The sequence below is a fragment of the Aulonocara sp. 'chitande type north' Nkhata Bay genome, linkage group LG12 (assembly GCF_057382095.1).
Source record: "Aulonocara sp. 'chitande type north' Nkhata Bay isolate Kocher_YH1m ecotype deep benthic linkage group LG12, A_spYH_male_GT1.1, whole genome shotgun sequence".
NCBI lineage: Eukaryota > Metazoa > Chordata > Actinopteri > Cichliformes > Cichlidae > Aulonocara > Aulonocara sp. 'chitande type north' Nkhata Bay.
Genome location: NC_141355.1, coordinates 19,727,607 through 19,740,615, shown reverse-complemented (window position 1 = coordinate 19,740,615; position 13,009 = coordinate 19,727,607). Strand labels below are relative to the sequence as shown.

Here is a 13,009-nt window from a genome sequence, read left to right as displayed (position 1 = left end):
CAATGCAGTCTGCAAAGAGCAGTGCAAATTAGTGGGGGGTTGGAAACGAGCAGAACTGATGAGGGTGCCACTATTCTACTAACGTCACAGGTGCAACTTGCTGCTTAGTCGTAATATAACAAATAGCATGAGTAGGTCCAATGCACATGTTTCTTTCAGGAAACAGCAAGGCAACAGAGGACAAGAAATGGGAGCAGAAACATAATTATTCTTTGGTTTAAATGGAGGCATCACAAATTACAACAAGTATTTTTAAACTGTAAAATTCTATAAGGTATGAAAAATCCAGTCAAAGTCATCAACCTTGGTAAAGAAAAAAGGATGATGCTTTTAATACTGATGTCTGTCGATGATTTTTATGGCCATATAGCAGCACAAGGTCTTCACTAATGATTACCATGTTACTCATGGATGTGCTGGTCTTATGCCGCTCGGGTAGCTCTGTGATTGTGGTGCTGCATTTGTTGCTGCTGCATGCTGAGTGGGAGTGATCAAAGTTTGTACTGCTACTGTCAGCTGGTGTCAACTCTGAAACATTCCTCCAAAACTGTAGCTGCTGGTACAACGAAAACAGCAAAGGCAGTAATGCCAAAAATTGGACGAATAGGTGCAATGATTGTACTGGGGCGACCGTGGCTCAGGGGTTGGGAAGCGTATCTGTAACCGGAAGGTCGCCGGTTCGATTCCTGGGCTCTCTGTCCTGGTCGTTGTGTCCTTGGGCAAGACACTTTACCCTACTGCCTACTGGTGATGGCCAGAGGGGCTGATGGCGCAATATGGCAGCCTCGCTTCTGTCAGTCTGCCCCAGGGCAGCAGTGGCTACAACTGTAGCTGCCTCCACCAGTGTGTGAATGTGAGAATGAATGAATAGTGGCATTGAAAAGCGCTTTGGTTGCCTTGAAAAGCGCTATATAAATCCAATCCATTACTGTAAACTGAACACTGAGGATGGAAACAGCTAGCTCAGCAGCTTCATGTCATACCCATTGTAACTTGTTACTGCAATTTATTTTTTTTGTTACTAATAATTGTTTTGTACCATAATATTAGATACTACCAGTTAATTGGTATCCATGTAGAGTTTTTTTTTGCTCAATGTCAGTGTTTTCTTAGAGTTTTCTGACAAATCGACTGGTCTAACTTTTTTTCTTGGATTTCAATGAAATGGAAAAGTAGTTGCCTGGAATATGCCTTGTTTAAATATCCTAAGAATTCGTAATGTTTGTGCTGGTAAGCATTTGAATTGTTTCCCTATTTGCAGACTATGCAAGAGGTTGCTATTAATACTAATACAGGAATACTGGCTACATAGTGACCAAACATGAATGTATTACTGAAAGCAAAAAAGCATTTCCAAAAACATTAAATTATAACTAATGATATAATATAATAATAATATTTCATTGTTTTTAGCTAAAATGGCATCAAAAAGCCTGGATATATATTGTACACTCAGTTAGTGATTGGGTTTTTATTTAATGGGATTGTATGTATGCAGTTTGTTGAACCTTGAGACTTAATTGTTTGTCACAAATCATAAACCAGTCCATTCACAGCTGACAATTACACTAACAAATCTTTATTTTCCACATAGGTATTTAGTCTTATCCTTGACATAAGGGGTACTCACTGTATAACTCATTGTATGTGTGTGTCTTTGTGAAATAGCACACATCCTGGGAAAAAAGGCTGTTGCGCTGTGGCTATTGAAAGAAGTTTGAAATTGAACTAATTTTGTAACAACAGTGAAACAGCAAAAGACTTATGATGCTAAAATGAAAAAGAAAACATAAAAAGGAAAGATAACTTTCTCTCTTTGAAATACTTGTGTGCTCCACTGTGTGGATGCTGCGTTCCCAGCCTTTAGAAAGGTGGGAAACTCTTTTTTGAAGCTATTATGTTTCCTACTAAAGTAATATCAATGGCATCAAAGATTTCAAAAAACACAAAGCAAACGTATCATTTTCACAGATATGTTTTTATTTGTCAAACTGAAAGAACTTTTTGTTTTGAAGCAATGTCTTTTTTTTTCCACTGTACAGAGTTTTAGATTCTCCTCTGCAGGCTTGAACCTAACTATTATCATGATGGGTACATTTTCTAGATAGTGGGTGACAGTGAGATTGAGGAAGTAAGAAATAATATGTGAACAGTTGACACTGAAATACAAAGACATGATGAGTTTCTATTTTTTTCCCCATTTGGACCCGTGAGATGCTTCAGTTTTACAATGCACAAGACAACTGATGGTGAATACAAAGTAAAGGCTATTAGATCTTTATGATATGCAAGAACACAATGTGCCTGTGGACATCCTTGTTGTACTGTACGCTTCAAATCATCATGCAAAATTCCACAAAGCTTTGCAGCACACCTGCTTTGTCATAAATGCTCACGACAAATTAACTACAAAGACAAACTGGAGCAGATCTTGGAAATACTTGATACTTGTCGATAAAGAATCACAGAGAATATGTAAAATATACAAGAGATACTCGTATACTTATGTGTGTCCTGTGATCATGAACCTATGAAGTGTCAATGGAGTCACCAGTTCACTCCAAAGACAAAGAAAAAGAAACACATAGGTAATCTACAGCAGACTTTCGATGTTACTTACACAAATACGTAACACTTAAATAACATCTTAACACACATCCGGTCCATTATAGCATACTGTATCATATCACACTGCCATTTACCAAACCTACACTACTGCCTATGCTTGGTTGTTAGGTAACTTCATTGTTAGGTTTTGTTTTTTTAATTTCAGACTTTTTACCTTTTGTCTAGAAGCATTCATGATGTCTTTCTGTACTTTTCATCATTTCACATTGCAGAATTAAGTTAAAAAATAATGTTAGAGGATTTTTATTTTTATTCATTCATGCCATCAAAATATCTGTTAAAGGCTGATGCAGTTATTTCAGTACAGAATTCCTGTAAATTTCTCACTTTCTTTTTCAGAACTAGATTCTGAAAATATAAAATGAAGGGTTTGTTATGGGCCTGAAAGCTGACAAGGCTGAAGTGAAACATGGAGTATCAAAGCGGAAGTGGCTCCTTTTGGATTTTATTGTTGCACTAGAGAGCTTTGGAAAAACTAGCCAAGAGTGGAAAACCCTTGAGCAATCCAGGTCCGATACAGGCCCACAAGCTCTGACACTACTGCAATACCTCAGGGTTTGTTTGCTTCCATTTATTTAACTGGCTAAACATTGCTGTTCATTTACTGCAGATGTAGCCAACAAGAGAAGCCATACAGTAAAAACTGCAAGTCTTTAAATATGTTTAGCAACCTGCAACCATTTGAAAATGCAGAGAGCAACAGTGGAAACACATATAAGCATTTTAATATTTTATTCCTATACTTTAATCCAGTATTTTAATAAAAGCTTATTATTCCATTTCCATAATTAATTTACAGCTCTGTTCTGTCACTCTGGTCATTGTAGGTCTGAGATGACGATAGTAATATGAGCAATTTTCCTGTCTTTTGAAAATGAGGAAATTAATTAAAGGTTTTCACTTATCAAGCCAAAGAAATTAAGGATATTAAGAAACTGCTTTCAGCGTTTGAGTTATGCATATATGGATGTTTTCAATAATTGCTTTCAGTCATGTGGTATTTTCTTTAAATAATAACACAGAAATCTTCAACTAGGAGGCCAAAAATATGCGCTGTGGGTTAATATGGATAACATCTATCCTGAGCTTTTTTAATTGATTTGACTTAGATCTCCAAGACAACACGAGGACATTAAAAACATGTTGTGAATCTAACAGCTGAGACTGAAAAACCAAACAAAATAAAATAAATGCAAAATGGCAAACAAACAATAATAGCAAATAATCTTACATCTAGCAATAATCGAATGTTAAAAAAAATGTGAGCTAACATTTCAACTACATACAACCTTATAAGCCTCAGTGTCAGTGCTGCAGAACCACTTTAAACTGCAGCGCTTGCTTTTTGTCTCACATATCAGTCATCTTTATTAAGCTTTTGCAGTGTGTTGTAATGTTTCAGAACTATTTAAAAATGCACATAAAAATAGGTCTCTAAATCAAATCCATTTGCTTTCAGGGCTGGAGGTTTTAAATGATTTCTCATAATATATATTTATAGTTCACGCACCATGCAATTTCTTAGTCTTTTACATATAATACAAGAGCTTTAGCAGTGTTTTGATTGATGATGTAATGCCAGTGTCCATTAGGGAAAAGGCATGGCTTGAGGAGGTGCTGTATTCAAAGTAAAAACACATTTGATGATGAGATAACATGTCATCTACATGATCATTTAGACAGTTTAGTCATGGCATGAAGCTGGTTAATCATGTCCAATGCAGCACAACAGACAGATTTCACACATTTGTTAAAAAGTGACACTGTACAATAGCTTCTATGGCAACAAGTTAAAACCACAGGGAGACTCCCTTTCTGACACCACCCCCAAACCCACCCCTCCCATATATATATTATAGAAGTTCATTCCAAACAGGATGGCAAATCTTGAGAGGAATAAAAAGACAAAGATCACGCTTTAAATAGGAAAAACAAAAGGACAAACAGGGGCAGGGGCAGGTTTTAAATCATTGTACAAAAGAACAAACAGCAACCCATCACAACCAACGCATACTCTTGAAAAATCCATTGGAAATCAATTTCTTTTTACAGGTTGCACAGTTTATTTCTGAAGTACTTTGTGAGACACTCCAGTATGCCAAGGGACAAGGGGCGATGGGCAGAAAGATGAAGGAAAGGGTTTACTCTTCCTCTGTGCATCCGAGTATTTCTACACGCAAAGTGATCCTGCCGTACCACGACCAGGGAAGGATCCGAATGAACCGAGCGTAGATAGGCGGGTCTATCACGTTCTTTCTGTGTGTGTCGTTGTCAAAGTTCCCTTGGAATACCTGGAAAAATGACAACATGAATGGCTGTTAATGGTTAGTTGACTCGATTGTTTCTGCAAAAACAAATCCCCATGGAAAGAATTGAAATGCAATATTCATGTCCAATATTCTAGCCACATGCTTCAACGTGCGTCATGTGTGAAGACAAAGAGAGAAATCACGCACACATACAACCAAAAGTATTTTCGGTAGGGGGTTGCAAAACGTTCTTGGTGCATTTCTCATTTGATTTCTACAGACTGTTACCTTGAAGACCTCATGCTTGAACTGGTAATGAATGAAGTGCAGCCAATAAGAATTTCAATCTAAACATGACCAGAAAGAGAACATTCCCACAACTCAGTCCTATTCGTGGTTTCTTTTATGCACTATGCGAACATATCAACAGTTTCCCCCCTGGGGAAGATTGCGCATTGTTAGAGTGGCACAGCTGGAAGTGCCACCTTCATAATTAGTCAAAAACATCAGCTGCTGTTTCTCCTCCTTACTGAATGTTGTTAAGTAGCCTGCACCTCAGGCTTGTTGGTGCTGTTTTCCTTCAGTTTTGCCACACAGTCTTGAATTCTTCACTTTGGCTTTGGCATAATGTTATTTTAAAAAAAGCCCTGCAGTTTTCTTCAATATTGGCTCCATAAAAGTCATTACATGTTGTGCTAGAGAATAACATGCATTCTGATAGATATTAATGAACACGCCTACTCCTCATATAGTCACCATCATTCATACGACAGTGTGCAAAAGTCTCGAACTACCCCTCGTTTCTTCTTGTAATTTTTTTTAAAGTGGTCTTTAAAAAAATACACATTTCATTGAATCTAAAATTCCAAAGAGAACATAGTTTCTGCAGCCAGTGGTGCTGGGGATTTTGTTAACATTGATAGAAACGCAAAGTTTTGGTTACAGTTGTTGATACATCAGTAGATCTGCATGTCTCTTTTTGTCTAATTCACATTTTTTTGTTGAGAGATGATTTTTTTTTGCAGACCATATCACCCTAGTTTTGGGAAAATATAATTTCATAGAGATTCAATGAAAATTAAGAACTTTAAGGTGAACCATAAATAAACAGGTCAGTGACTGACCAGCTATTACAAACAACTATAATTGTCACACTGGTATGCATGCTCTGTTGTTAATTATTACAAGCTTTGGTGTGTGTTTAATAGACTGTACAATGAAGTATATTAAGGAGAAATGCATCTACAGGGAGTGCTTCATTGACGAATATGATCATTTCAATTAAACAGATATGATTATGCCTGCGTAATTGGGATGAAATGGGATTCGGTGTTGTGTGGAATGAAAAAATCAGTGGGCTAAATCCAAGCAGGTGCTAGAAATGGGGCTTCACATCTTTTGAGTAAATACTCATCTAATCCCCTTTCAAATATTCATAGTGGCATTAAGAATTTTGGAGAAAAAAAAACAGTTCAGACTGTGTGATTCAACCAAATATTCACAGACTGTACAGTGTTTTCTAAAACACCAGGCCAGAGAGGAGATTTGAAGATTTAAGTATTAAGCACCAGCTTCGGTTTTGTATAAATGTCCTCTGCACATCCAAATGTCCTCATCAAACATAAGCGCAGAATTGTTTTCTAGTCAATCGGGTAAAATAATCTTAAATGAAAAGGATGAAAAGCCGATTGTTTTAGGCAAGCCAGTATAACTTTGAATAGGACAAATTATGCATAGAAAAACAAGAGGCAAAGTGCTTTCTTGTTCACCGGTATAGTGGCAACATGAGAAAATAACTGTGCAATCAAAGTACACAATATAAATTACGCATTCAACACAGAGAACGAATGCGAATCATTGTCATATTAGACATGGGGGAACTGTCGCTTCGAAACCATTATGTATAAAGTCTAAGATTGTCAAGTCAACTGGGAACCGTAACGAGGATCCCAACAGATGCGACTCAAATGCATGAGTCACTCTCAGACAGCTTGAATAAGAAGGTCTTTACTTGCAACAAAGTTTGCTACACAGTCCAAATAAATCTGGCTGTATCCCACCCAAAAAAAGTGCTACACAACAGCAGTATCAATAACACAACAGTACAATCTAATGACTACAAGGAGAATGTGAGGAGAAACAGCTGGAATGTGAGACACAAAAACACTGAGTTTAGCTGCCACAGGGGAAAAGGAACACAGGAGAAGAGGGTTACTGGATATGGTTGATACTAACGAGGGCAGGGGGATCTGATCAAATGGGCAGGAAATACGTGAGAGTGAAAATGAAATAAAGAAAATGAGGTAAGTATTGTCAGATCAAAGAAAATTGCAATGGTAATTGTACAATGTAAAAACTCTGAATCTTTTTATTTTCCAAATAGCACAACTCAAAAATTTGATAATCATGACAAACAAATGCAAGAAAAAGAGGACAGAACTAAATGTGAAAAATTGAAAAGCTGAAATTTATTTATTGTTCTTTTCTTACATTTCAATAAATACTGAGTTTATCCATCTACAGCATTTTTTAGAAGTAGTTACTGTCAAAGAAAATGCAACAAAAGGTTTAGGCTACTATTAATTATACATAATTATATAGCATCTGCACTAACAATGTTTAACGAGGTATGCTATTCTTATTTTCTTATTTTCATCACCTCAGTTTATTTCTCGGACGCTGCTAGAGGAGCTTTGCATTCAAAGTTCATGCAATACAATATTGCATGAACGATATTCATGCAATATTGCATGAAAGATACTATACTGCTCAAATTACAGAGAAAGCTATTGTATAAATCATGGCTTAAAATATCAGATACTCTCATGACTCACTTGGTATCTATTTACAGATGGACATATAAGACATTATGGTCTGCAATCAATGCACAATGGCGTGACAATCAAACCTCTTATTTCTCTTCTAACCAGGTGCGTTTCGATTAACTCGTCTCTGACTAATTCTTTAGTTAGCATGTCTGCCCCTATGGTTTTCATTTTCTGGCTCCTGTGTGAGTTACTCTTAATGGGAACATAAGCTGAAGGTGACAGGTGTACTCTTTCATTACTTTCCTTATTTTTGGGTCACCTTTTCATTCTACATTCTTTTTTATCATTTTCCTCCTTCAGTGAAACCCATTCTCTTCCCCTCTCTTTCTCATCTATATTGTAGCACAGAGCTTAGACTGTAGTCAGACAAGGTTTGTATCTGGTGCAAACAACATCACATGGAATCCTGCTCTCTGTCAGTTTCCTAGTCTTTTCCGTCTCTTTGTTCTGCTGTTTTTGAGTGCTTAAAAAAAAAAAAAAGCATTATATTTTAGGTTTCCTTTTGTCTATTGTTCCGTGCTTCAATGTGTAACAGATTTACACAGTTTCTGTCTAATGAGTCAATCACATAAGTCATTTTCCATCTGCATCCGAATTTAATCACTTATTTTGCTTTTTCAGGATGATAACGATCCAAAAGTTGTACAATAACACATTTTTTATGATTCCTCTGGTTTTCAACAAGAAGACTACACAAGATTAAACATATGTGAATTTTATAGAGCATATGGAATGAACTTTTCCTGAACTCTGTTCCCATCTTGCCTCTCGGTCGTTGCCTTTCAGTTAGGAGAAACAAAAATATACTGTCAGAAAAGAGAGTATGCAACAGCTTAGGGTTGTATTTTGGTACCAGATACATTTATGAAGAAATACTTCACATTCTGGTCTTTGTTAGTGACTGTACAGTCCACAGTCAACACAAGCATCAAGACATCAGACGGACCAACCTTATTACTTAGGAATGAATTTGACTGGCGTAATTTGGTACGTGCTCTTGCATAGAAGTGTCCCATTTATTTCAGGAGGTTTAATGTTACATTTTCTGTGGTATTTGGCAATTATTGTTCATACTGTAGTACAATAAATGCGTTTCACAAAACGAGTATTAATTGATCAACAGTGCTGATTCTTCAAGAACAACATTTCTAAACAATTCTGTGGGCATTTCTTTCAACTTTTTTAGTATTTGACAACATTATTTCAACCTGAGAAATGTGTCACATGCAGGAGTCTCACTGTGACTTTAGGTAGCACGTTATAAAAGGCAGAAGAGGGAGGCCATAAAGCCAGCAGCTGATCGAAATATGACAGAGATGTCTGCCAGACTATCCAGGGACATGCCAGGTCGCACACAATGTATATAAATCTACTCTTTGGAACAGGGTATGTGAAGAATCACAATAAAAGGACAAATAATGTGTGGAGGAAAACAAAAAAAAGATGGGGGATGGGAAGGTGTTGAAGATTTCCTCCACATCAACAGGATAATGGCAAACACCCTCCAGTGTTTCAAGTCATTCAGAGACGGGAAAGACATAAAGATGCAATTTTGAATCACTTGGCATAGTTAAACACATCTAAAACTGATGTAAAAGACTGATGCAAACTAAAGGAAAGCTGGATCATTTCTCAAGAGCAAGAAAAGGAAGTCTCTGAAAAATGTATAAACAGCATGTTATCATTAGGTTTGCATACTGTAAACACACATAAAGATTCAGATTTCCAAATTCCAGTTATTTAACAGGTTTTATGATTTTTTTTTCCTATGCTGATCAGTTTGTCTAACATAGAAAATTTTGCATAAAAATGTACAAAACTTGCAATTTTACTTCCAGGCCCAGGGAGGGTGCCCGGAGGTGAGCTCTTGGTGGCCAGACCTTAGTTCACCGGGCCTGGCCGGGCACAGCCCGAGGAAGGGGGACAGGCCCACCCTCCTGTAGGTCCACCACCTGGGGGTGGACACCCTGGAGGACAACTCCCCGGGTCCCGAGACTAGCAACTGGGGCACTGAACCTCACCTCTCTGGTGGGGAAACAGCCTGAGCTAGTGCGTAAGGCTGAGAGGTACCGACTAGATATTTGATCCTTATACAACTGTTGCAAGCGCTTGGTCCGCACAGCCGACAGTATGTTGGACTCTTTGTTACCCATTCTGTTCATAATTTTTATGGACAGACTTTCTAGGCATAGCCAAGCGTCATCAGGCGGTGGCCTCGCCACCTCATTCACATGAGAATGAGAATCAGCACCTCCAAGTGTGAGGCCATGGTTCTCAGGTGGAAAAGGGTTTAGTGCCCACTCCAGTTCATAGACAAGTTCCTGTCCCAAATGGAGTTTAAGTACCTCGGGATCATATTCTAGAGTGAGGGGAGAAGGGAGCGGGAGATCAAATAACAATCCTATGGCTACAGTGATGCACACACTGTACTGGTCTGTCGTGGTGAGGAGAAAGCTGATTGTAAAAGCGAAGCTCTTGATTTACTGGTCAATCTACATCCCTACCCTCGCCTATGGTCACGAGCTTTGGGTACTGACCGAAGGAACGACATCGCAGATGCTAATGGCAGAAAAGAGCTTTTTCCGAATGGTGGCTGGCCTCTCCCTTAGAGATAAGGTGAGGAGTTGGGAGCAGAGCTTCGACTCCTCCACATTGAAAAGGGCCAGTTGAAGTGGTTAGGGCCCCTTGGGCTCCCTCCTGGGTGAGGTGAGATGAGGTGAGGTAAGGTAAGTTGTTCTGGACATGTCCCCGGGGCAGACCCAGGACACGCTGGAGAGATTATATTATATTATACATACATACACACACATATATATATATATTATATTATATCTCTCCAAGGGGACACCTTGGTGTTCCCTGGGCCAAGCTGGAGGAGTTGGCCAGCGAGAGGGAGGTCTGGACTTTTCTGCTTGGGCTCCTGCTTCTACGACCTGACCCGGATGAACAGAGGAAAATGGATGGATGGATATGATTCCACAGCAAAACAGGGAAAGGCATTGTTTAAAAAAATTAAGGCAGTTTCAAGCATCTTTGGAGTTTTGTTATTAATAAAAGATTACTAAATATACAATCTGTAATTACTTATTATTACTGCCTTTGTTCTTGCTTTTGTCCAGTGACAGCTAAGATGGACTGCAGGCGTGCAATGACCCTGAATTTAATAAATGGTTAAGAAAATATGATATTTGGATGGCTGGATGGATGGATGGATGGACAGATTGATCGATATGCTTTGTACTTGAGTTAGAACAGTGGCAGAACCTGTTATTACTGTAACTGGAATTAGAATCTATTAAGCAGAAGACAAATGACAGTTTTTATTTGTTTTCTAAGGGAAGAAGAAGAAAACAAACTATGCGTAGCTGAGTATAAACAAGCCCAACCTGCCATGCGTGACTTGCAGAAGTGACAGTGACAATAAAGGAGTTGGCAACTGACAGGTGAAGCCAAGTGTTAATAATTGTGCCACGGATAACTGAAACACTTAACAATGTGGCAGTGTTTTATTCTAAACTGTAAGTTTATTTGAACTGCTGCAAAATTCACAAAGCTATGTTGATAATTCTGAAGAAAAGGAGACTCTGAATCAGGTGGTGTTTTTGCATGTATTACTTTTCTTGGAATAGTAAACTTAGTCAAATATGCTGAAGCTAGTTGCCTCTACCTTCACACTAAACAAAGAGATTATGCAGCAATGAAGGCATAATGACAAAGAGCACATGTCACTATGTGTGCATTCGGAGTGACACAGCAGCCACAACTGCTCCTAACTATTGATTTTCCTGACAGTCAGGAGCATTATGAGGTGAGGCCCTATGCGACTCTAGAGCTGCAACTCAGCCCATACTACATTATTTAAACCTGCTGCACAGGTCAAGGAATCAGGTCGCTCAGATCTCTTTGCTCTCTAACCCCTTGTTGCCCAGAGCCGCCTGCGGTAATACCAGGAAAACTCACATACGTCTTCAGTGAAAGGTCAAAAGCATCATGCGAGGTGAGAAAGAGGCAGTCACGCTGCATCAAACTGAAACGCACACCGAGACCAGTCTTTGAGGGGGTCAGCAATACGTTACCTAGTTATGTGTTTTTGTAATCCTGAGGTGCACAGTGGACCGCAGCTACTAAATACTACTACCATGGGTTCATTTTAGGTATGTCGGTATTCAAACCCATCTAGTATTCAGTTACCCTCTGACCTGAATGGAATTGAAGGCTCTGATGACTAATTAACCCAGGTCACCTGAGTAAAACACTATTAAACATAAATCAATTACTTTTGTGCTTGATTGAACCCATCGACGGACTGTTTCAATACTGACACCAATGCAAGAGCGGTGGTGCAGGACAAGGTAACATAGTGACCCACGTGCGGAAAGGGAATCCAGCTTAGCCGATATGTAGGATTATGGATGTGTCTCAGTGTAATTACGTGTGAAACCTGCTGTGAGGACAATTAAAGTGTGGCCAGAGGGGACAGACGCAGTGCTCCAGGACAGATTTAAAAACACAGACTGGAATATGTTCACCCACACAGACCTGGACCAGTACGCCTCATCTGTACTGGATTACATCTCCAAAACCACAGACAGTGTCACCACCCAGAAACGGATCACCATGTACCCCAACCAGAAGCCTTGGATGAACCGGGATGTTCGTCTCCTCCTGAAGGCCCGCAACACTGCCTTTAGGTCAGGAGATGCACACGCCTACAGTACAGCCAGGGCTAATCTAAAGAAGGGCATCAAAAAAGCCAAACACCATTACAAAAAGAAGGTAGAAGAACACTTCTCCAACTCCAACCCCCGACGCATGTGGCAAGGACTCCAGACCATCACAGACTACAGGACCACCAAACCCTCCCCCGCATCCTCTGATGTCTCCTTCCTCAACGAGCTCAACAACTTTTATGCTCGTTTTGAGCGAGGGAACCCCACAACCACAACCAAAGCAGACATGACGCCAGACCACCAACCTATGACTCTCTCCCCCACCGATGTAGGAGCGGTGCTGAGCAGGATCAATGTCCACAAGGCTGCAGGCCCTGATGGCATCCCCGGGCGTGTTCTCAGAGCGTGTTCTGGGGAGCTTGCAGGAGTGCTCACAGACATATTCAATCTGTCCTTGGCCCACGCTGTGGTACCGGCCTGCTTCAAATCCACCTCCATCGTCCCGATACCCAAAAACTCCAACCCATCTTGCCTCAATGATTACCGCCCAGTAGCACTCACCCCCATCATCACTAAGTGCTTAGAGCGACTGGTCCTAGCACACTTCAAATCCTGTCTCCCCCCCACCCTGGAC

At 39.5% G+C, this 13,009-nt stretch overlaps 1 protein-coding gene across 3 annotated transcripts in view; it reads right to left on the bottom strand.

Annotated features, from left to right (window-relative positions):
* Positions 1-1,959: 1,959 nt before the first annotated feature.
* edil3a (EGF like and discoidin domains 3a) overlaps positions 1,960-13,009 on the bottom strand; it is a 131,407-nt gene continuing 120,357 nt past the window's right edge. For all 3 annotated transcript variants that reach the window (XM_086314079.1, XM_086314077.1, XM_086314080.1), the window contains one exon: positions 1,960-4,919. In XM_086314079.1, coding sequence (XP_086170205.1) covers positions 4,770-4,919 — 150 coding nt within the window. In that variant the 3' untranslated portion in view covers positions 1,960-4,769. The remainder of the gene's footprint in view (positions 4,920-13,009) is intronic.